The sequence below is a fragment of the Ctenopharyngodon idella genome, chromosome 18 (assembly GCF_019924925.1).
Source record: "Ctenopharyngodon idella isolate HZGC_01 chromosome 18, HZGC01, whole genome shotgun sequence".
Lineage (NCBI taxonomy): Eukaryota > Metazoa > Chordata > Actinopteri > Cypriniformes > Xenocyprididae > Ctenopharyngodon > Ctenopharyngodon idella.
The window spans coordinates 4,891,942-4,918,136 of NC_067237.1; the positions used below are offsets into that span (position 1 = coordinate 4,891,942).

At 35.5% G+C, this 26,195-nt stretch overlaps 1 protein-coding gene across 1 annotated transcript; it reads right to left on the reverse strand.

Annotated features, from left to right (window-relative positions):
• Positions 1 to 638: 638 nt before the first annotated feature.
• On the reverse strand, positions 639 to 24,563 carry st14a (ST14 transmembrane serine protease matriptase a). The gene is given in 20 exon segments (XM_051871338.1): positions 639 to 1,389; positions 3,509 to 3,645; positions 3,773 to 4,041; positions 4,428 to 4,608; positions 4,722 to 4,803; positions 4,805 to 4,839; positions 4,971 to 5,084; positions 6,721 to 6,828; positions 6,950 to 7,054; positions 7,238 to 7,374; positions 9,261 to 9,364; positions 9,452 to 9,555; positions 9,669 to 9,811; positions 9,930 to 10,164; positions 12,133 to 12,165; positions 12,927 to 13,096; positions 14,118 to 14,188; positions 14,273 to 14,403; positions 14,508 to 14,667; positions 24,205 to 24,563. Coding segments are annotated over 20 exon segments (2,523 nt in total). The 5' UTR covers positions 24,250 to 24,563; the 3' UTR covers positions 639 to 1,230.
• Between the last annotated feature and the right edge of the window lie 1,632 nt (positions 24,564 to 26,195).

Consider the following 26,195-nt stretch of genomic DNA (forward strand, 5'->3'; position numbering starts at 1 on the left):
TTTATATGATGAACTGAATTTAGACTTTTATTCACATATAAACATTCATCAACAAGCACATCATATGGTAAACGGAAACTCAAGCATGTTTGCTTGACATTCCAGAACCTATGAGGTTTGTTCTCACGCGTTAAGCAGGTTCGGTTGAGCTTCGGTTTATATTTGCTGATCAATGTTTATATGTGAATTAAAGCCTAAATTCAGTCTGTTCATCATATAAAGTGATCGAGTCTGTTCAGAAAATTTGAACTAAACCGCTCAATTCATATGGATTAGTTTTACGATTGATTTATAAACTTTGTTAAGCATCAAAGTGGTAGTTTGCCTAGCTGTCAATGGAGGGACAGAAATCTCTCAGATTTAATCAAAAAAAATCTTCATTACGGGTTTGGAACGACATGAGTGTGAGTAAAAGATGACAGAATTTAAATTTTTTGGTGAACTAACTTTTTAAACAATTTAAAAAAAAAAAAAAAAATTATGCAGACTGTATACTATTGATGGACAACATCAATTGTCTTCATTTAAAAATATCTTTAAAAAACATCTCCATGTGCAGAAAATGAATAGAATTTGTACTTGTGGAACCTGACTGTTGTGCTCTATTAGTGAACGCATTACATACATTTCACACTGTATTAACCAGAATACACATTTTATTTATAAAATGTTGCAACAATGTAATTAAATGTAATCCCTGAATCAAATTTAAAGCATGTCAGACTCTGAAAAACTTCTTTTCAAGTGTTTCCATGTGTAACTCAAACTTTGTCACATTACATACATTTTGCATAAAAGTCATAAAAGCATGAAGATATTCACATTTAAGTATGTGAGTGTGACTCCAGAAATACACACTCCCCGAAACAAAGAAAACTGAAGGTACAGAACCAAACAAAACAAAATCATTCACAATCAAACAAATAAAAGCTTCACTTCAAGAATGTAGTTGCTAAAAACCACAAAACCTTTAAAAGAAGAAAATAAGACATTTATTTACATATCTTAAGACAGAATAAAACCCCCATACCGCTCTCCTCATAAAATATACAAATATATAAAACAATTTAGACAAAGGCAAAAACAGGTCAACATGTCCATCTCTCCATTCACCCAGGCACCACATAAAAATGCTTGCGTTATCCCATGTATGTTATTAAAATATTTGTGGCCTGAGAATCCAAAACAGTTCATAAAATTTCTCACAGTTTATCATAATCTCCAAGCAAGTTATACTCCAGTCTTCTCCTTGATCCAGCCCCTGAATTTTGGGACGTTTGTGTAGATGCCTGGCTTGTTTCTGCGGGCACAGCCGTCACCCCAGCTCACCACTCCCGCCAGGTACATACGGTCATTCGATGAATAGGCCAGAGGACCGCCAGAGTCACCCTGAGCAAAGGAAAAGAACAAACAAATGCAAGAATTGTCATTTAAATGGATGACAATAACAGGAGAGAGAAGAAATAAAATAAAGAGAAACAAATAAAATGGCACTTATGGATGCACAATATGAACATTCTGACCGATACCAAAAAGCCGATATCATTTTATTGTCAACAACCAATAAATGGCTGATATAAAAATTCTATATTATTTTGTCTAAATAAAATGTTTTTTAGAGAGAAAAAAACCCCGAAACTATATATAAACAACAGGGGTGTAAATCGGACGGTTTATCACGATACAATGATATCGGTTCTCATAGCCAGCGATACGATATTTGCCGATAAATCAAAAAAATTCTGTGATATGATTACGACACGATTTGATTCAGGGGTATATCGATCAATATAAATATCGATATTTATTGATATTATGTGCCTATTTTACACGACCAGTTACATTTTTATTAACTCACAAATGCAACCAAAATATATAACAAACATTTATTTGAAAATTCAAGTCACACAGGAGATCAGTAATCTGGTGACAGCTTATTATGACATGACAACAGTCAAGAAAGCATTTAACACTTCTGTGCTAAAAATTTTCAGTGTCAAAAATCTACTGAAAAATTATTAAATCTATTCATACATAAATAGATACTGTAAAATTAAAATACATTATTTAAAAGTATAGAGCTGTTTTTTAATGAGGCAGCAATATCTTTTTTAATGAAAAGATACTGATGCGTAGTGTATTAGATCTATGCAATAGTTTATTGAGCCTTTTGAGCAAGTGAAGAACAATTCATAGCGCTCTCTACTGCAGTGTTGTGATCTAACAGACAAGATGAAGTCCTTTTATGCAAAACCATAGACCTTTATCTATTGAAGCACAAAAATAAGTAAAAAGAAGACTCATTTCAGTGGTTTATTTGTGCACTGTCTCCGATAGGGGCATTCTGTGTGCGTGCTACTCTTTCGTGTTATTTCTGCAAGGCTTTGAACACGAGCAACTGACTTTAGTTAAGATTCAGCACTGGTCCTATCAGGACATTAACAGCTCCATCAACTGTCCTGAGCGTCTTTCTCAAGCTCTAAAAGGTAGTTTAAACGAGAATGCACACGTTGGTCATAATGCATAAACTGACATTGCCTGAAAATGAGGAGATTGTGATAATGGTGCCTCTTAAATGTATAAATGGTATCGATTTTTTAAATGTTGCATCGATACATCGGATCGTCAGACATTTAATTGATGTATCGACCTATATCGATGTACTGTTACACCCCTAATAAACAATAAATCATAACATTTATAAAAGGTTTTTCAAGTTTATCACCGATAAAAAAAAAAACTAAAACTAAATCTTGCCTCACTTCAATAAAAATGTTTTCATAAGAATCAACAAAAAAGTCCTAGAGAAGTTAAAACCATCAAAGTCCATTAAAATAGGTTTCAGAGATATTGGATACAGAAGCAGAAAACTTTGCGAAACTTTGTTTTTGTCACTGCCAATACTTTTGGCCACATCTATACATTTTACCATGTAGTTAAATTGTTAGTGTTTTTAAAAATGAACTTTAAGTGAGTGTTAGATAATGGCAAAGTGCAAAATAGGAGAAATGTCAACCAAAACTGATATATATAAAAAAAAAAAAAAAAAAAAAAAAAAAAAACTCTGATATTGACTGATAGCAAATATGCTACTGATATTCATGCATCCCTAAACCAAATAATTAAACAGATAAATAAAAATATACGTGCTTTGCTGGGCAAATTCTATGTACTTATATGCTGAAGCAGAGGGGGACAAAACCGCCAGGGACAAAATTGTCCAGGCTATATAGCTATGCCACTGTATTATTTATTGTGTGTTTCCCCTATTAAGAGCCACTATCCAAATTTACATAGGGAGCGATTTCAGAAAACATTGGTTCCACACTTAGCATTTTGGTGATTTGTAATATTTGTTTTAGTTTGTTGATGTATTTGATATGGAGACGTATTTGGACAATTTTATGTTTATTAAATGTTTGTTAAAAAAGGTTGCTAAAGCACTACAAGAGTCTGTGTGCTTCGGTTCCAGTGATGAATAAAGTTTTAAGAGGCGCATGAAACTCACCTGGCAAGCATCCACTCCTCCTGACAGAACGCCAGCACATATCATGCGAGAAGTGATCTGACCCGTCATTAGTTGATTACACACCGTATCATTGATGATGCGAACCTGCGCTTTCTGCAGCACAGTCGCTCCAGCACCTGAAATAAACACACATGGTAATTACAAATCAAAGACATTTAAAAACATAAGAATTTTTGATCTCGGGGTGAAATATGAGAGGCTTTGTGAGAGGTGTAAGCATTACTGTATAGTTCTTTTACTGACCCCCTTCTCTAGTGGCACCCCAGCCAGTGATAGTGACAACGTCGCCGGCGGTGTAGACGTCCGTGGCAGAGGGCAAGCAAATGGGTCGAATGGTGTCACTGAAGGTCACGGGTGAGTCCAGCTCCATCAGAGCGATGTCGTTGTCATAGGTGTAGGAGTTGTAGTACGGGTTAGGAATGATTTGTTTTAGGAATCTCTTTGTTGCTGTCTGTTTCTCTTTTTGTGTGTGAAGACCCAAGTATGCTTCCCATGTGCCCGGCTGAGAAAACCTGAGGATTCATCAGATATAAAGATATGAAGGTTTTCTCTTCCACTCTTAAATCCTAAATCAATTTAACTGATAAATTAAAACAGTATATTGATTATATTAAAGCTACACTATTTTACTTTGTTTAAAAAAAAAAGAGCAAAAAACAAAATGTTATTCAAGTCAGCACAAAATGGAAGTTGCGATAGTCTTTTCTTCCCTATTGTGATGTATATCTGAGTGAAACGGCTTCTCAACCAAGAAAAAAAATGTATTGAAATACAGACTAACTGGTTTTATATTTTGTTTTTATTTTGTTGAGTTAATAATGTAGTTTCTCAAGTGAAAGTTATAGATAAAAAAAAATAAATAAAAAAATAACTAAAAGAGAAACGGAGAGGTAATCACTTGATTTTGTCGTCCTGTACGCAGTGGGCAGCCGTCACAAGCCAGCGTTCACTGATGATTGATGCACCGCAAACATGAGCCGCGTTTTTAACGTGGAGGCTGACCTGCCATGGAAACTCGCCCACAATCGCGTCCTGCCCACCCACAACACGAGACGACTTGTAAGCTTTCTTGCCACAGTCTAGAGAATAATGAGGGAGAGATAGAAATCAATATACAGAAATCAACTTTAAACCAAGCAGGATATAGATCTGAGAACAGAAGTAAAGGTATGAGGTTATGAATGACACGCACTGCAGTTGGATTCATCGGAGCCGTCGCCACAGTCATCTTGCCCATCACACTGAGGGTTCTGTTTGGTGATGCATCTCTTGTTACCTGCACGTAAACGTTGAGACTGTACAGGACATTTCTGTAAGAAAGGAAGACAAGCAATAAGGTTGACTGAAGAGAAGTAAAGTGCTCCAATATAATGCTAAAATAAACTAGATTTTTAGATTGTCTGATCAAGCTTGCGTCATTCTTTATCAAAAATATAGTCACCTCTTGAACATCCTTCTTCATCTGAGCCATCTTTACAGTCACGATTCCCGTCACACTTCAGCTTCTCTGAGACACACTGAACGTTACTGCACTTAAATTCTCCAACCTTACATCCTGCCAAAAAAGAGGACAACTATGTCAAAGCAGGTGTGGATGTGTTTCTCTGTGGGAGAGAATGAGGAAGAGTGAGATAGAAGACAGTCGCCCAGTTGCCTGGTCTGTCAACAGAGGAGCATTTAATCCTCAGGTACCACATGTGGAAATGGGTTTCGGACTCATTTCCAAGTCTCAATAACAGTGTCTAATGATCTAAAAACTGCTGTACACAATCTACTATATGCCTTTTATCGTCTGATTGATAGTGTATACTTTTTTTTTTAGGAAGTACAAGGCCTTTCAGGATAATTTTAAAAACGTCTACCTTCAGGTCTTGCTACACGTTTCTTTTTGCTGAGTCTTCTTCATCATCTTTACTGATTTTCAGAGAGCAAATGTAAGAATAACTTTCATATTGTTATCAATATTTCAAGATGAATTCTTACTGGACTGAACAATGCAAAAAATACTTTTCTTACTTAGATATTTGGACTAGAAACAAGACAAAAACTCTAAAAATTCTTAAATCAAGAAGCATTTTCTAGACAAGTAAAATTATTGTCTTGTTCTCAGAAAAAATAAGTCAAAATTAAGTGAGTTTTACCTTAAAACAAGCAAAATAATCTTATTTTAAACTGAAAACGAGATTATTTTGCTTGTTTTAAGGAAAAACTCACTTAATTTTGACTTATTTTTTACTTGTCTAGAAAATGCTTCTTGATTGAAGAATTTTTAGATATTTGGACTGAAAACAAGACAATAAATCTAAGTAAGAAAAGTATTTTTTTGCAGTGAATCAACTTAGGTTTGCATTATTTATCTGTACATATTTCTTTTATTTATAGAAAAAATCATGTTATTATGCATATATCAGATACATTTGGAGGTATAGAGTGACAACTGATATTTACTGTATACAATTTATGCAAGTAGTCTGTTACACAGTTACACAAGTTATCAAATTTCATCTTGCGTTTTGGCCATTTAAAAACCACCTGCACCAAATTGCATATTTTTGCTCAGTTTGGGCATCTGAATAACACTGATGTGTTTTTCCTCCTCGAGTATGAGCTTCATATTCTCTGATATCATACTATATGGGCCATAAAAGCCTTTTATTGACTATTATTTCATATGGCAGGCTTTACAGGGTTAACTAACATCACTACATTATATAAACAGATCATAAATTAATGCATGACATTTCAAACTAACTAATTTCTAATTTTACATGTTTTATATATTCTTGACTGTTCACCGGATCTGTCCATCAGATCTATATCAAATTCAAATGAGCTTCATAAATAACCAAGTAAACTCTTGATAGATATAGCTAGAAATATCTAAAAACAAAAACACACAAACAAAAAAACCCTATAAAATAAACATACAGCAGTTTTGGTGAAAAACTGTTGAACTGTAGGATTGTGAGAATCATAGGTAATGAAGGAGACATCTAAGCTGTCTTCTAAATCTGACCAGATGAAGGCATTTTTGTATATAGGATGTTACAAAAACAATGAATTCAGGTGCATCTTGATGCCTTTTTCTTATATTGCCTGTGGAGGCAGCGTTCTCCAAGTTTCAGAAGCAGCCAGAGAGAGAGAGGAAAAAAGTGAAGGAATAGAAAAGATAGGAGGACAAAGTGTCTTACCACAATTCATCTCATCTGTATCATCTCCACAGTCATTTACACCATCACACTGCCAGAACAGGGGCTTACAGAACCCGTTTCTGCACTGGATCATGGTGGAGTCACACTCTGAAATCAAGAACCATCCACATTCAATCAAACATAGTGTACATCTGAGCTGAAATTCACATTCAAAGGGCAAGTGTGCAATTGTGTGTTTGAATAAAGACAATATTCATTGGACTCTTACGGCAGTTCCTCTCATCGCTGCTGTCACCACAATCATTCCAGCCGTCGCAGCGCATGGTTGGATTTACACAGCGTTTATTGTCGCACTGGAACAACTCCGGGCAGGCTGAGAGATTCAGAAACTGAATTCACTTTCTAATGTTCACATTGAGACCACTTTACAAAACCGTAACAGCACCATCACCAGCATCAGTCATTTTTTTCCAACTCAGGCCAGACTACTGATAAAATGGTCAAAAATGTGACCCATTTCTTTTTTTACTAGTTAACCATTTTTGTCATTACTTACGGTCAGTAGGCTCAAAGGCATCATAAGTGGCGCTAAAACCTCGATCAACATGTGATGAATTCGAGTAGAACACAACAGTCATCTTGTTACTGTTGACGGTGACCATAGTATTAGCTGGCTGCTGCCCACACAATTTGCTGCAAAGAAACAATAAGCAAGTGAGTTTGTGGATGAATTGAGAATCACATTTTTATTGTTTAAAATGGATATCACAATTCTCCCATGATTCTGAACAGACAACTAAACAAAATAACATTTAATTTGCTAGAGGTTCAGTGTTTCAATGTATGATTTAATGACTCACTCATAAATACTTCACTTGTTTCATTACTGGAAGAATCAGTGTTTTTGAAAGAATCTCTTCAATCTTTTTTTGAGGCATCAAGCTACTTTCAGAAGCTGATTTACTCTATTTTGATTGCTACCGTAGACATCAGTGTTTATATCTGAACTATAAACTTTTATCCCAGTACTTCTGTGTTAATTTGAATTATTGTAACACAGAAGTAATGATACTGTGCGGTTGAAAAAAAGGTTTGTGAAGCTGTTTCATATCCATCAGCTGATAGGTTGTAGGTTCAAACCCCACAAGAGTTGATCCATGAGCTTTTACCATTGTATCCTTGAGCAAAACATTTAAAGGATTAGTTCACTTTCAAATGAAAATTACCCCAAGCTTTACTCACCTTCAAGCCATCCTAGGTGTGTATGACTTTCTTCTTTCTGATGAACACAATCAGAGTTATATTAATAAATATCCTGACGCATCCAAGCTTTATAATGGCAGTATGCGTTACCAAACGAGTATGAGCTGAAGAAAGTGTCTCCATCCACATCCATCCATCATAAACATACTTCACATGACTCCAGGGGGTTAATAAAGGCCTTCTGAAGTGAAGCGATGCGTTTGTTTAAAAAAATAAACATATTTAACAAGTTATGAAGTAAAATATCTAGCTTCTGCCAGACCACCTTCCGTACTCAATGTACGAAAAAACGGAACTGGCATTGTGTCATTTACACCTTTTCCATAAGTTGAATAGGAAAGGCATAGGACGTAGCGTAAGCTTTGTGAACTGTGAGAGTTTTACTTGTAAGTAGAATACGGAAGGCGGTTTGGCGGAAGCTAGATATTTTACTTCATAACTTGTTAAATATGGATCATCACTTCAGAAGTCTTTTATTAACCCCCGGTGCCGTGTGGAGTACGTTTATGATGGATGGAGACACTTTCTTCAGCTCATACCCGTTAATCCCGCTCACTGCCATTATAAAGCTCGGATGCGTCTGGATATTTATTAATATATCTCCGATTTTGTTCATCAGAAAAAAGAAAGTCATATACACCTAGGATGGCTCGAGGGTAAGTAAAGCTTGGGGTAATTTTCATTTGAAAGTGAACTAATCCTTTAAATTTAGAGCAGCTCAATGGGATTTTTCCTGTAATAATCATACTGTAGACCATACTGTGTTTTGTGGATAAAACAAAAAAAAGGAACGCACAATACAACTATACTGCTATTAGTCAGCATTAGAGATATTTATTTTGTAATTATTTTAATTAGAAAATAAATTAAATTAAAATAACAATTATCTTAAAAGGAAAAAACTAATAAAAAAAACTAATATTTTTCAGCCTTTAAAATTTTTTAATAAATATCTCATTATTTATTTATGTCCTCTAAAATGACAGACTCCAAACTGCTCACATGCGCTGGTCTTTTATAATTTTCCTATTGAATATTTTTGGCTTGTTTTCCAGTAATGTCCTTTAAACAAGATGCATTTAATCTGAAAACAAAACATTTCTTGTGTAACCTTTTCTTCTCAAAATAAATAAATCATATTTTAAGGATGTTTAGATTTTTTTTTTAACTAGAAAACAAGACGAAAATACAGACTAAGATCCAAAAGTGAAATGTCCTATGCGCTTTATCAGCTCTTGGAGGAATGTCACCCAGCTAATCAGATCAGACAATAGACAATTCTGTGAAAAGTTTAACTGAAGCTCAAAGTTACTGACCTCTTACCAACAATCTCCACATAATCTCCTGGGCAAAAATTCGAACTCCCCGATGAAACCAGAAACTTGGGGAACTTCAGCTTGACGAATTTACCAACAGGAACCTTTAAACAATAAATACGGAGGAAACACTGCTATAAAAGTGGTTCATCATGACATTAACTAATTCAACATTAATGTCTAGGCCTCACCTCGATTTCCCACTGACATGTTGTGTTGGGGGAGTAATAATTAGGAAAGTTTGGTGATTGGAAACTTCCAGAGGATCCAGTCAATCTACCACCGCATGCGAGTTCTGTTAAAAGGGAAGAACCAGTGAGAGAGATGAAAAGAAATCTAACAGTAACGGATCCTGTACTATTAACAGTCAAGTATATTTTTGTTCAGCCAGCCAGGATTTATCTTTACCCTTGCTATCTGGCCTGATCTGAGTGATACGGGCTCTGAAACCAGGATAATTCCCTGCTTCGTTGGTTACCAAGGTGACCAGCATAACATTCCGAGAAGAAATGAAGGTTGGAGAATCAGTGGGAGAATAGTAGCCACACTTCCTGTTTGAGAGAGAGAGAGAAACTCAATTATGTTGAAATTTCACACCTTGATATTTCAGTTGCTTAAACAGCCACCAGATGGTGCTACAGCCTCAAACACAATTCACCATTCCCTTACTCTGCCATAAGGAATTTGTCCATGGCGACCAATGAGTCATACACTCTCACAAAGTCATTCGAACAGTTTTGTTCCAGGTTGAAGGTGTCAAAAGCCAACTTTAGCACATAGCCTGGGTCTCCCCGAAGCTGCCATTGCACAAAGGAGTTTGGATCATATGGTTTGTCAGGGAAACCCGGTGATCTAATGATCTCATCCTCAGAACCTCTGGTGTGCTGGGAGAATCTCAAATTTGCTAGACATATGGAAAACAAAAGGTTATTCATACACATTTATTATTGGACACACGGTACAATAATGAGTATGAATGTGCTTAGGGAATTAAGTCCTGTTCCAAAACCTACTGAACTTGGGGTCCTATAATTTCCGCAATGCGGAAATGTTTTCTCACGTCTGCTGTCACACTATATTAGGACACGCAAGATGAACTTCATCTCTAGAGCTGCTCTGACAGTTCACCTCATGAGTATTTCATAATTTCATTTGATAAAACTATGGTCAGATACACTCCTGCCAAAATAAAAGTTTGGTTTAACTTGAAGAAATTATGACAGAAATATTACTATCATACAATAGAATGTACTTCTCAAATATTAATAAATAATACAGCTTATTAGGTGTGGGAGATCTGACGATTTTATATTGTGACCAATCTCGAAGGTGTCCACAATCTACTTTTCAAGCGAATCAGAGATCGTGATCTTTTATGTCCTTGTAATAATGTTAAAATACAGCAGTGACTGCCTACTAGATGGCTGTGCTGACTGGCCAAATTATATCATGTGTCTTTCATGCATGATGACTCATTTGAAAACAATTCAACAGCAGTAGGGATGTGTGTTGAATCAAATTTTAGTTTTGGTTTCGAATTTGGTTTCCAACGATTATGAAAACACGATAATCAAGATAAAATGATCATTGTGCCACATGTCGTTCCTTTCCTTTAAAGTTTTTAAGCCTAAACTTAAAGGGTTAGTTCACCCAAAAATGAAAATTCTGTCATTAATTACGCTCCCTCATGTCATTCCACACCCATAAGACCTTTATCTTTGGAACACAAATTGCTGTTTTTGAATAAATCCAAAAGCCCCCAGACCCCATGGATGAGCAAAGTATACTTGGGGTTTCAGGCGTTCGGTCTTAAAGCTTAATGCAAATACCTACTGTGTCAATAATGTTAAACAAAAGACAAATTCACTCACTGCTCTTGACTGAATAACTTTAGTAGTTTTAATAAGAATCAATGTACATTTAATTCATACAGTGAAGACTATGCAGTGTTTTAACGTTTAACTCGGGGTTTAATGACCATTTTGACAACTGATTGTTTGATGCAATATTGTGTTTTAAATTATGTTTTATATTTTTGATAGTACATCTCAAAATTGGGAAGATCACGATTTAGATTGTGATATAAGATCGTGAAATTATATTTTTGGAAGATTGCCCACCCCTACAGCTTATTAAAACATTATGATTTAAGGAATCGCAAAATTTTTCATGCTGCAGTTTGTTTGCAGTTTCATTTGAATACATTTTAAAAGATTAATTAAATTGTTAATGTTTTATGTATTCATTTTATTACTCCCGGATTTGATAAATTTTGTATTAAATCAAATTAAATTAAAACAAATTAAAATTAAAAAAAAAAAAAAAAATTAAAATGGACAACACAGAATTTCTAGGGGAAAAAAAAAAAACATTTCATAGGGCACTATTACTGTTCAAATTTTAAAAACATTACTCAAAGTTAAAGTTAGACATCTTTTGTTATTATTAAAAAGTAACTGAACCACTAAAATAGAATCCAGAACAATAAAATGGAAAACACAGAAATATTAAGCAGAATTTGGGGAAAATAAATGGATTACTACACAAACTGAACTGGAAAGTCCCTTTAAGGCAAGTCATTTCACTCGGCGACTATAGCTCCTTTCTCTTTGAATGGGGAAAACATCAAATTCTCCAAAGCTGTTCACCAATTTTATGATTAAATCTCACATTTGAAATCACCAATTAAATTTAACAACAACTGTCTCATAAATTTTGTTTCTAAAAGCTCAAATCATGACAAAAAACCCTTATGGAATAGCCTTCATGTCAGGAGCAAACCTATGATACCTTAAATTGCTTGCTATGGAGGCAGTTCTCTAGGTTTTGGAACAGACAGTATATGAGAGATATGAGTAATGCATTAACTTACTCCTGGCTTTTGAGAACAAACGTGTGTCCAGAGCTGTTAATGAAAGATTGACACAGTTATAATGAATCTGTCAAGTTGAAGACAAGCATCTGTGCTTTACTATCATAGACATTCAGGTTTTGTATGATAGTATGCAGTCTAGAGATCAGTATCTGGATGAATCTCACAAAACATGTCAAGAACCACGTCACATTTCACCCCACAATCGCAAGAAAAAAAAAAAAAAAAAAGAAAGATAATTATATATTATTTAAAGTATATTTATACCACAGTAGTGATTTTCTTTCATTTAAAAAAAAAAAAAAAAAAAAAGTATTACACAAATTTTTACTGTAAATCAGTTACAGTTATTACTATTTGTAAGCAGACCATTAAGAATGAACAATTACAAAACTCAAGTCATCAAAATAATGGCAAAGAAATACACCAAGGGGCCGTTTACACAACACTGTTTTCAACTAAAACAGGAAAACTTTTCTGCGTTTTGGTCGTCTGAAAATGCAAACATTTGAAAACGGGTTTCAAAGTGCAAGTTTTTGAAAATGATACTGTTATCATCGCCGTGTAAACTACGGAAAAAGAATTTGTGAAAACGGTAACGTGTTCAGTCTATAGGCGCATAGTTTCTATATTAAGTGACATCGCTATTGTGAAAAGTGCTACACAAATAAATGTGAATTGAATTATGCAAGCTATAATTTTGATTTTGCAGAAAAATATGACCTAGACATGTTTTAGTGAGATTCATCTATCTATCCAAACTATGCAATAGATGTACAATGAATTTATATTACCTGAAGACACAACGTGATCGAAGACAAGGGCACCTGGTTTTTCCACAAATTTGCGAATTTTACTGGAGCCATACATGTCATTTAATTTGCTCACACCCTGATCCACCGCTGCTTCCTGTCCCACTGGAACAGCAAACTCTGACACATAGTAAGCTATTACACTGCCCTCACTGCAGAGAGATGGAGAAACAGGAAACACTCAAGAGTCTGACCATCTAACAGTAACCATAACCATAAAGAAAAAGGCCTATTCACATTGAGCACCAATTTTTTTTTTTTAATTCCACAGCAGAAACACTTCAATCACTGAATTCCTATGGACAAATTCACACTCGATTTGCATATTAATTTTTAAATGAAAGCAATTTTTCACTTTTCGTAGAGCCTGATGAAAATTGGCTGTGCTTGATGTGAATTGTTTTGTTAATGTTGCTAAACAATTTGCCTATTCATTCTGCTCTGCTTTATGTATGTGAATAAGCCTTGACATGCAAGCAAATGAAACTTAAGTGCCCCTATTATTCTATTTTAAAGGTTCCTAATTTTGTTTTGGAGGTCTCCTACAACAGGTTTACATGCATTCATGGTCAAAAAACTCTTTCATTTTCTCATAATATACAAAGAGTCTGAATAACGGTTCGTTCGAAGATTCAGTCTCTCTAAACCCCACCTTTACGCTCTGACTGGTCAGATGGCCCAATTTGTTGTGATTGGTCGACCATTTACAGCATGTGTCGGAAATAAAACAATCAATCTGAATTTCAGCTCTGGAGGCTTCCTCAGCACTTGATACACAATGATACGTCAATATTTCTGTATCAATTCCAGCATGAGTCCTCATCCTTTTTGAAGTTCATGCAAAGTGGATTTGAAGCATTGAAAATAGCATCTTCTCAATATGTTGACGTCGTTCGTGGGCAGCCAGTGAAGACAATAGGCTGGCATTATGCAAATGTGTTACGTAGGTATGTAACAGGAAGTGAGACTGGAATTGATGACGACTCATTTGAGCAGTTAGGAATTGATTCTTTCCTTTAGGAGACAATAGCTTTATTTGTCGTGCACTTTGTTTTTTAAGACTTTGCAGACCTTTTACATTCACAAACTGCATGAAAGGTAATATTCGAGCATATTAGGGGCACTTTAAGAGGAGGTGCATAACCAAAAAAATGTTTTAACATGTAGACATACCTGAAGGCTTCAACTTTGGAACCAATGTAATATTTCGACAGTAGTGGAGATTCTGAGTACATTGATTTCAGCTAAATATGAAAATAAAAATAAAAATCAAAAACACTTTTCTCTGTCATCACTATGTGAAAAAGCAGCTTTAAATTAATTCTCACCTGAAACATGACTTGTTTTGCCAAGCTTTTAAACTCTTCACTGTCTCGGTTTTCATACGCGTCCACAAAATTTTGATTTGTTATCCTAAGCGAGCCGGTGTAAATCTTCTGTAACTTCAAATCCTTCCGGACTGCAGACACCAGGGAGACATGAACAGACAAACATGTGATCAACACTGTCAAGACTGACACTGGTAACTGTGTTATGCCGTCTGTGACTGCGGTACTGACTTACAATGGAAATGCCAGACCAGAAGCCCTATGATCAAAGCCAAAACAGCTGCCAAGATCACCAGACCAACAATGACCCCAACTTTCCCAGGGCCGCTTTTCTTCTCCAGCTTTTTATTATCTGATGCTGGCAAGAATGTGACAGCTTGGTCCCAGTCCTTGTCCTAACAGAAAAAGAGGCAAAAGACTTTTTACTCTTCTCTGTAAATTGCAGTGTTTCTGGAATCAACCAGATAAAAGTCAGTTTGAAGATATAAATAAAAAAAATAAATAAAAAAAAGACAATTGTAGCACATATCCTCAATGGAAATAAGACTGTGATTGAGAACAGAAAGTACACAGTAAATTTGCAGAGCTTTCTTTTGACAGAATAAGCACAGATTCAGAGGCATTATATAAAAGTAGCATCAAAACACTTCCCTAATGCTAATACTGCTCTGAGACACTTTAAAGTCAAATCGGGCTTGTTTTAATCCGAGGAGGAGAGGGAGGCAGAAAAAAAAATAAAATAAAATAAACTAATTAATGAGTAACTGATCAATGGTACAAAAAAAAGTTTTACAATATATGAGCCCATAAAAGACAAAACCAGTAGTCTGGTAGTGGTTTGGTCGGTGAAAATTTAGACTGCTTTTACATTTACTGTAGTTACTAAATATTGTAATGTTTATTCGGTAATTTAAGCAATACATGTGATGAAAATGTAATTTCAATATTGATTTTAATATAAGCCATTATATACACTGTGTTTCAAATCATTATGCGAGTTACATATCAGTAGGATTTCAGTACAATAAACATTCAGATTTTACTTTTTCAAAGCAAGTGTTTGTTTGTTTTATTTTCCATCTCTTTTTAGATAACTGGTATCAATCTCAGACAGGTTTGTTGAGTAGTTTGCCAGGTCCACTTAGGTAAATGGAAACCACATTATTAAGCAAGTCACAGTTCTCATGCAATATGGGGAGGATGAAAGATCTTACTGAAGAAGGAAAGCACAAAATGGTGCAATGTTATGCAAAAGGCATGAAAACAACTAATATTGTGTGAAAACTGAATTGAGATTATTGAACTATCATAAGATTTGTGAGTGATTTACAGCACAAGAGAACTCGGTCAGATAAAGGCTTATTAAGGAAAGCTTCTGTCAAAACAAAATGTATTAAAAGGACTATAAAAAGGCCAATGTTGAGCAGCAAACAGGTATTTAAAGCTGCTGGTGTCTCTGGAGCCTCAAGAAGCTCTCCATGCAGGCTGGCAGTTGTGCCTAAAGTTGCATTTCAGCCACTCCTAACCAAAAGCTCACAAAGAGAAACATTTACAGTGGGTTTAGGAATACATTTTCAAACAGTTTTATTGCTGTGGTGTTTTTTTGCAGCATGGGATAGTGTGTTGTCCTTAATGAAAATCTTTTTATTTCATAAGAAATCCTTCTTTTTATACCATAGCAGAAAATGGTCAGTTATAAACTCCACATATCTTGCAGAAGTCATTTTGACACCATCAGAGACCCTAAAGGGATCTTCCATCTCACTTCCCAATATTCCAGCCCAAATCATCACCCGTTAGCTCCCTGCTGATGTCACAGTCTTGTTGAACGTGGTGGCCACTCACCAACGATCCAGAAATCCATCCATCTAGACCATCCATTGTAGTACGGCATTAGTCAGTGGATAAATCTATTTAAAAATTAGTCTTCATGTATTTCTAAACCCACTGTAAATGTTTCTCTTTGTGAGCTTTTGGTTAGGAGTGGCTGAAATGCAACTTTATGCACAACTGCCAGCCTGCATGGAGAGCTTCTTGAGACTCCAGAGACACCAGCAGCTTCAAATACCTGTTTGCTGCTCAACACTGGCTTTTTTTTTTAATATATACAGTTGAGGCCAAAATTATTAGCCCCCCAGGAATTTTGGAACATTTTCCTAAAGATCTTTCCAATGTTTGCAGCATTGATAAAACTTGATATAATCAAACATTCACCAGTGCTATTTAGTAGCTTTTGGTACATTTTGGAATATAAAATACATTTTTAGGCTTGCTTTATATCAAATATAGTGAAAAATGGGGTGGTCAAAAATATTAGCCCCCATGTGAATTTTTGCTTTTAAAACACACCTAATTAATCAAACAGCTTTCAAACCACACCTGTGCAGTCAATTGGCTTCCTAACAACACCTGAGCATTCAATCAGCATAAAATGACTCCAAGGAACAGGGCACTTCAACACATTATTGGGAGAGACTACTTTTACTCACCATGCCAAAGACAAAGGAAATCAGTCTTCAGCTCAGAAAGAAGATAGTGGAGACTCATGATAAGGGGGAAGGCTATACTGCCATTTCCAAGCGTTTCACAGTGTCTAGAACCGCTGTACATTGCATCATTGCCAAGTACAAGGAGACAAATTCTGTAAGAAACAAACCTGGGCGTGGTCGTAAGCGCAAGATTTCAAGAACTCTGGAGAGGAAAATAGTCAGATGTCAGCAAGATGCCCCGGACATCTGCCAAGATGATTGTTGCTGACCTGGCCTCTTCTGGAGTTGATGTTTCAAGGAACACAGTTGTGAGGGCTCTTCATCGTGGTGGGCTTCACGGCCATCGCCCCAGAAGAACCTCTTTACTCAAACAGCGGCACATCACAGCCAGACTGAGGTTTGCTCGTGAACATTTGAAAGGTAAGGACGATTTTTGGGAGTCTGTGCTTTGGTCTGATGAGACTAAACTGGAACTGTTTGGGCACATGGATGTTGCTTATGTTTGGCGAAGAAAGGGTGAGGCCTTCAACCCTAAGAACACAGTTCCCACAGTTAAACATGGTGGTGGGAGCATCATGTTCTGGGGCTGTTTTGCAGCCTCAGGCACAGGGAGCCTTGTTCGGGTGCATGGCATCATGAAAAAAGAAAATTATGTTGACATTTTGAGGGATAATATGCAGAAATCTGCTCGTAGTCTAGCCTTAGGATGTCGCTGGGTCTTCCAACAAGACAATGACCCAAAGCATACATCGAAATTGGTCCAACAGTTCCTGAAGGATACCAAAACCAAGGTCCTGGAGTGGCCCGCACAGAGCCCAGACCTCAATCCTATTGAGAATCTGTGGCGAGTGCTCAAAGTGAATGTCCATGCTCGGAAACCACGTAATTTGGACCAGCTGGAGCAATTTGCAATGGAAGAATGGGCTAAAATCCCTCAGGAGACCTGTGCCAACCTAGTAAAGAACTACTCTAAGAGGTTGTTGTCAGTTGTGGCTCAGAAAGGGTACACTATTGACTATTAATGACCAGGGGGCTAATAATTTTGGACGTTTCATTTTTGCCCTTTCTTGTTTCAACTCACTATTTCAATTAAACATCCTAATCAAACTTAGTGGACATTTTGTCTTTGTTATTTTGGAAACAAATACACTATAAAACACTTGTTGTTAATGGTCATTTCCATGGAGAAATCAAGAGTTTTGTCTAATTTCATAAGGGGGGCTAATAATTTTGGCCTCAACTGTATATAGCTGTCCTTTTAATACAATTTAATAATTTTGTTTTGACAGAAACTTTCCTTAATAAGCCTTTATCTGAGTTCTCTTGTGCTGTAAATTACTCACAAATCTTATGATAGTTCAATCATCTCAATTCAGTTTTCACACAATATTAGTTGTTTTCATGCCTTTTACATAACATTGAACCATTTTGTGCTTTCCTTCTTCAGTAAGATCTTTCATCCTCCCCATATTGCATGAGAACTGTGACTTGCTTAATAATGTGGTTTCCATTTACCTAAGTGGACCTGGCAAACTACTCAACAAACCTGTCTGAGATTGATACCAGTTATCTAAAAAGAGATGGAAAATAAAACAAACACTTGCTTTGAAAAAGTAAAATCTGAATGTTTATTGTACTGAAATCCTACTGATATGTAACTCGGATAATAATTTGAAACACAGTGTACATATTATAATATTAGCTGCTGTTTGATAGTATGAATGGTGCTCAATGTCTTTAACCCAGAAATTATGTAAGAATCAAATTTATCAAAATATATGAACAGTTTCGAAAGAAATTAATACTTTTACTCAGCAATGATGCATCAAAAGTGACAGTAAAGTTATTTATAATGTTACAAAAGATTTCAATTTCAAATAAATGCTGTTCTTTTGCACTTTCTATTCATTAAAAATCCTGAAAACATGTATCACGGTTTTCACAAAAGTATTAAGCAGCACAACTGTTTTCAACATTGATGGTAATAATAAGGATATATTTTTTTGAGTAGCAAATCAGCATATTAGAATGATTTCTGAAGGATCATGTGACACCGAAGACTGGAGTAATGATGCTGAAAATTCAGCTTTGCCATCACAAGAATAAATTACATTTCAAAATATATTCAAATAGAAAACTGCCAGTTTAAATTTTAATAATATTTCATAATATTACTGTTATTACTTTAAATTTGAAGACCACATTTCAGATCACCACATTCCACTCCAACATCTCAGAGAATATTCAACAAGAAAAAACAAGTCAGGTGGGGCCTGATTTTATCCATCAGGATAAACTGATTGAATCATGAAAAGTGGACATTACTAGAATGGGAATGGATGTCAATGCCGAGGTTGCAGTTGATTGTGCAGGACCTACAGCTGAATCATGCACAATAAGATGAGGAATGAGTATTGAGAATGTAAACAGTGTTGACTTTAAACCAAGACCAATCACACAGGTTTCACAATGACACTGATGACGGAAGTAGAAGGCATAATAGGACATGCTATTCCATGTGGTTAGAGCGATTATAAGGAAACAGGTCAAGGTTTATACCACCTCTTTCCCTGCAAAATAAAATCAACCAATCATCACCTGTGGTGAAACATTAAAAACTCACTCTATTTGCAGAACACGATCATTCTGTTTGTATTTAATGCTCATTATTGTCTTTCAACAAGTTTTTTAGTATTGCATTTCAGTAAACATTCTTAATTTATTTGTTTGGGGACAGTAAGGCCTGGTTTCACAGACAGGGCTTAGCCTAAGCCAGGATATTTAAGTATCTTTTATCACACTATAAAAAAACATTACTGGTGTGCATCTTGAGACAAAACAATGGCACTGGTATATTTTAAGATCTGTCAGTACATGTTCATTTCAGTTAAAACAGCTCAAACATGCATTTTAGTCTAGGACTAGCTTAAGCCTTGTTTTAAATGTTTTTAAGTCATGCTTACCAAGGCTGCATTTATTTAAACAAAAATACAGTAAAAACAGGAATAATGTAAATTAAAGTCCCCTGCAGTCAATCATTTTATCCCTTAAAACTAATCTTTGATTATCAAAATGACATATTTAAACGTTTTTTTTTTCCCTGTGAAAATGTCTTCATGCCTAAAATAGCTTGAATGTAAATCTACACCCTTGTAGTATATGCAGATCCATGAATATGCAAATTATCCCCACCTCCACTCACTCACACCAGCTCGGACTACTGTAGTAAACAACTGTAGGTCAACTTTAGTAAACGCTACACAATGGCAAGTGGAAATATTGGTTTAATTCCGCCATACAGTATATGTTTGAAGCAGAATCTGATTCAGAAGAAGAAGAAAAGGTCAGGGTCTTTTTTAGGGTCGAATTATACAGGGTCGTCTACAAGTTGATGTATCAGAATGGTAATGCATTTTATGTATCGTTCTCTACAACATCAGACATAATGGTAATTAATATGATTAGTCTTTTGCTTGACTATGTTATCAAACAGCTAATAATGTGCTGCTAATGTTACACAAACCATTCTTGACAACTTTTCTGGAAATGGGGTTTGTAATTTGAATATGGAAGGCGGTCTGGCGGAAGCTAGATTTTACACTTCATAACTTGTTAAATATGGCTTTTTTTTTTTTTTTTTTTTACAAAAACGCATCGCTTTGTGGTTTTATTAACCCCCCCCCCAAACTTTGAACTGTAGTGTAATTTGCTCACTATGGAATATACTGACCTTATAATTGTGTCTTTTACAACCGCAAACTATCTCAGTTATCTCAGAGTGCCGTCACATGACATTGTTCATGACCTACATTCTATCTAATCTAATATGTATCAAAAAAAGTTCCACCAAAGTTGGAAATTCATGGAAACTCTTATGAAAGAGACTTCTGATTTTGCAAATAGGATACAAGTGTATAAAGTACAAATCAACCAAACATAAACTGCTAATTCCCAAGGAGATTTTCAAGGACATCTTAAAAATTCTACTTTGAGTGTGTGTAAGTATGTGTGTGCATTTTTCTCTTTGCTACTGCATATTTGATACAAGCTCAAAAAGCATTTGATAACCTGACAATTGTTAAACGTTTAACATCAACAAACTGTCACACATTAAAGGGGTCATGACATAAGAAATCAAATTTGCCTTGATCTTAAATAAGAGATCTTTGTTTATAATAAGGAGGAGGTGGTTTTAAGCTCTGAAACCCGCAGGATGTTTTAATGGTACAAAGCATTTATTTAATCAACCTCCAAAGACGGCTTGTTTTGATATTGTGGGATCTGTGATGTCACATGGGCAAATTCATTTGCATATGACTGCCTTCAGAGCAAGACATTAATGAATACATCATTGCACCATAGGCCACGCCCACTGGAGTTCACTTAACAGCTGACATTTGCCTACACTGGACGTGAGCGTCGCGTCAAAAGCAAATAGAACCCATTATAATCAGTGAAGCTCTCTACACTGGATACAGTATACAGATACGTGTTCAGTTTCTGACATAATCCACACACTTGGGTGTCGACAACAGTATGAACTGAAGAGTGAAAGAGTTCACTTTGATGTTTCCAGTTTAAACAGCTCATTTGCGTCTCTGTATAGACTTCAGAAGGATCCCAGCATCAGTAACAAGTGGATGGTTTATTTTAATGCTGTCCTGGAGGATTATATGTTTTGTTTTTTAAACAAGGAAATTATTTCAAAATGCTTTGTCTGTAAATTACAGTTTTATATGTATAATGTTTTCAAATCACTTACTCGTGTATAATAGTGAGTGGGCATTGATACCGTTTCCTATGCAATGATGTTAGCCAATCATAACAGTGGGCATTTACTAACAAGCCTTAAAGTATCATTTCAGACAGAGGGTCAGAATGAAGGTTGAAAACAACCGTTTTTTTTTTGTATTTGTTTTTTGTACAAAAAGCCTTATTAACGTTATAAGTGAACCTCAAGGAACATATTAAAATAATAATAAAAAAAATAAAAAAACATGTCATGACCCCTTTAATAGTGCTGAGTAATGTTGATGGCATTTTTAAGAGAGACCAGAATGATTGTTGTTCTTCTAATCAGACTTTTTAGTTTTGGTTTGAACTTAAGACATTCAAGTTAATGAGCAATGAAAGTCCAGTTGTACGTGAACGAACTCCACCTGGGTTGAGCGGTCAACATTCTGTGACGAAATGCATGATGCATGAAAAGCAGCTGATCACTATTGAATGAGGGGGATATCCCTGAACCTGAGTCATTTTCTCTAAGTTTCATTTGTGGGGGTGTTTGTCCACAGTAATGCTAACCGCCGTAAGCATGTTGTAACACATCTGTGGAATGCATGCAGGCGTACACACACGTCACACCAATATACAGTAACATTCTGTGATCCTGATCACTCAAAACAGATCCAAATCCTCAGGGCTCCAAAACACTTATTTCAAAACAATTAAGTTGTATCTTCATGACTGATATTTTTACAATTAATACAACTAATAAAATGTGAAACCACCCTAATTTTTGTGAAGGAACTTAAAAAAATCTGTGAATTATAATTTAGCCGGTTCACTTATATAAACCTTTTGAATTGACCAGCTTCTTTTCAACTCTACATACGACATAAAGAGAGAGATCTCATTTGATTATTTTGAAAACATCTGAGTTTCTGTCATACTGCTGAGTAATGCAGTTTAGTTGTGTCACTACTTTTACTTCCTAGTGCTTCACAACTACTGACAGACCAATATTTGATCACTTAGAACAGGGTTATTATCATTAACTAAAACTATTAAAAACATTTCTGTCAATTGCAATAAAGCTAAATTTAAAATAAAATATAAATATTAGTTGAAAAAATTAAATTAGAAATGTGGCCTTGGCAATAAACTGAAACAGGTTTAAGTGGAAGCACTAAAATTATTAACTGGAAATAAATAAAACCTAACTATAAATTATTTATTTATAGTAATTATTAATAAATTAAACCTAAATAGCAATATTAAAAAAACAAAAACATGTCAAAAGCACATAAAATTAATTTACATGAAAACTAAAAATATAAAAAATAAAAATATTAATATTAATAAAACTAAAAAAAACAACACTGACGGATTTACAACATTCGTAAACAACATTTACGGATTCTAAAAACAAAAATGAATATTGTATAAAATTAATATTAATTTTATTTTCACAATGTAGTCTATGTCTCATTTGCTATTTTTAAATAGTATAATACACTTACTGTTATTATTTCGGCCAACAGTCACCCAACACAGAACACACTGAAAAAACTATTTGGTGTAGGACTTACTTTGAAACTATTTAAATTTCACAAATAATTACAAAGAAACAGCAAGTAGCACATTGAATTAAACGTGCAACGTTAAAGTAGAAAGACTGAAATAGTATTTTCTTTTAAAACATACTCCAATAATCTATTTTGTTTACAACTTTGAAAAATTTTTTTTTTTTTTTTTTTTTATTTTACCTTGTGCCCTATAGATATTGGTATCCACACTGGCTGTTGAAAAACCCATATTGGTCACCACCACTACTACATATAACCAAACTATTCACCAGCATTGACTGGTGATTATTGGTAGCTGTCGTCTTGAGGATTAGATTTAAAACAGAGACATAAAAATGGCTATTGTAGACTGGAAGCACTTCATCTAGGGTCTTGTTAATGTCCATTGACACCCTTTCCTCAGAAACGACAATGAAGTAGTCAGCAGAACGGCTTAAACTCACACTATTATTGATGATCAATAGAAATGAAATCCCTTACACATGCAAACCGATCGAGACGTTAAGAAAAGTGACTAGACAGGAAATGAGGTCTGGCACATTTTTAACAAATAAGTAGCGTGAAACCTCCAGTGGTGTCACGCTTATAAGTTTTGCCCACTAAAGAACTCGATGCACTCAAACATCAGGTTATGCAATGTGTCATTCATTCTGTCATAAGGCCTTTTAGATCAAAACCTAGAATGATATTATCAATACTATAGCTTTTATCTTGCTTAACCAAGTCGCAAAGAAGGCTCAGCTAAATGAAATAGATTTGTGTTATGTTTTAAGACCTTATTCATTTTCCAATACATTTCCAGGCCTGGAAACCACACTTTTATGATTCCCTGATATTTACAGGTTTTCCATTAGTGTGGGAACCTTGATGAATATAAGTAGTATCATTGCTGTTTAAAATGGGCATGTTATCAACCACATATCTAACCACACTTAGAGTTTCCTCTTGCAGCTGTTGATCTTATGCCTTCTACTAAACAGGCTGACAAAAAATGCATTCATTTAAGTAAAAATGACCACAGCACAGCTTTTTGGACATAAATGTGAGATTTCAGTTCTTCGTTACATGTTTAAAGGTGCTTGGCAGGTTGAAAAATAACAGGTTATTAGTATGGCAAAGGCCGAATGAATCTTACCGAAGAACCGGGAGTGTAACGCATTCCTCCATCCATCGGGTCCATGTCTGAAAGACCACCGGCAGAATCAATCAACACACCTTTCTTCTAACACTTCCACTTCTGCTGCCAAAATAAAGCGAGTAAGTTGTGTATTGAGAGGGAAAAAACACACTTGTTATTCTCAGCTGAAGTCAAACAAGTGCGGAAAACAACAACGCCCATAACAAGTGCACGCGGCAACAAATTAAAAATCAACCGTCCTAAATAAACGTCCACATGATCTTTCAAACAAATTAAGACGTGTAGATTTCTAAAACGAATTTACAGAATTAAAACGAGGTACATTTTATCTTCCACAGAGAGTGAAGTTATGTGTCGTCTACCTGTTAGATGAGAAGATATTTCCGGAGAGATTGGCATTAACATACAATGGGAGTGACTAAGTCAAGCGATACTCTCTCTTACAGGTGAGCACTTCCCTACAAAACAACACCATTAAACCCAATCTCCAAACTACAAAAATAGCTCTAAACCCTTCAAAGTAAGGTGAATACATCCGTTAATATTTTAAGGTAACTCTAAGGTTCATTTTAAGTGTGGATACGACTGTATAATGTTAGTATCGATGTGTGTTTCGGCTGCGGAGTGACTCACCTTACGCCAGTGTGGGCTGCGTCTCAGAATCCAGTGTGCTGCCTACTTAGGCTGCATGTTTGGCCAGCTGATACGAACGCGCCTATTGGGCGGAAAAGTCTGTCTAGGTAGGGAGCATACTAGGTTTGGAGAAATGCGATTGAGCCTGCATTCAGCTTGATACAAACTCGACATGCAGGTTTCTGTTGCAAGAAAATGGCGTTTCCACGAAATAGAGCTTACTGGAGGGGAAAAACAAACAAACAAACAAAAAAAAAAAAAAAAAAAAAAACGACTAAAGCTTTTCACATACAAATGAAATATGAGTGTTAGAATAGAATAGAATATAATAGAATAATGTTTATTTTATATAGCTCCTTTCTGCAAACTCAAAATCACTTTACAATGTTATAACAAATAAACATGACAGCAGACAGAAAAACAACAGGCCTACAGATAAACACAATACATAACATTAATCAGATCACACAGCCAGGGATCAGAGAAACAAGAAATGATGAGGGATCATGAATGTGTTTGGGAATAGAGTTCCAGAGTGTGGGGACAGAGATACAAAATGTCCGTCCACCAAACAATGCCTACTTGTGCCATGGAATCAACAACAGACCAGTATGAGAAGATCTTAATGTGCGAACTGGAGAGTATGAATGAGATCAGAAATATACAGGGAGCAAGACCATGAAGGGCTTTGTATTGTGTAGAATGGGAGTAATGTGAGAAGATTTCTTTGAATAAGTGAGAACCCTAGCTGCAGAGTTCTGAATATGGAGTTTATTTATTGTTGTGTTTGGTAAACCATAGAAAAGAGAATTACAGTAGTCAAGTCGAGAAGTAATGAAGGCATGAACCAGTGTCTCAGCATTATTGATATTTAAGAAGGGACGTAAACAAGCGATATTATGGAGGTGAAAGAAGGCAGACTTAGTGAGTGAAGAAATGTGAGGAAGGAAGGAGAGAGAAGAGTCAGATTATACCAAGGTTTAAGGTCGAACCAAGACTATAGCAATGTTAACACTGTCAACACAGAAACAAGCTACAAGTTTGGTGAACCAACAAGAAGTAGATCTGTTTTATCAGTGTTGAGTTTGAGAAAATTACTCGTCATCCAAGCATTTATATCATTAATACAAGCCGATATGTAGTCAGTGGGAAAAGGAGCATTGTGTTGAGAACTGATGTAGAGTTGGGTGTCATCTGCATAGCAATGGAAGCCATGACAATTAATGTTACCTAATGGGAGCATGTAGATGATGAACAGTAAAGGGCCAAGAACAGAACCCTGGGGAACACCGTGGGCAGGGGCAGTAGTGGACTTAGCCTGGCAGATAGAGATGTAATGCTGACGGTCAGACAGG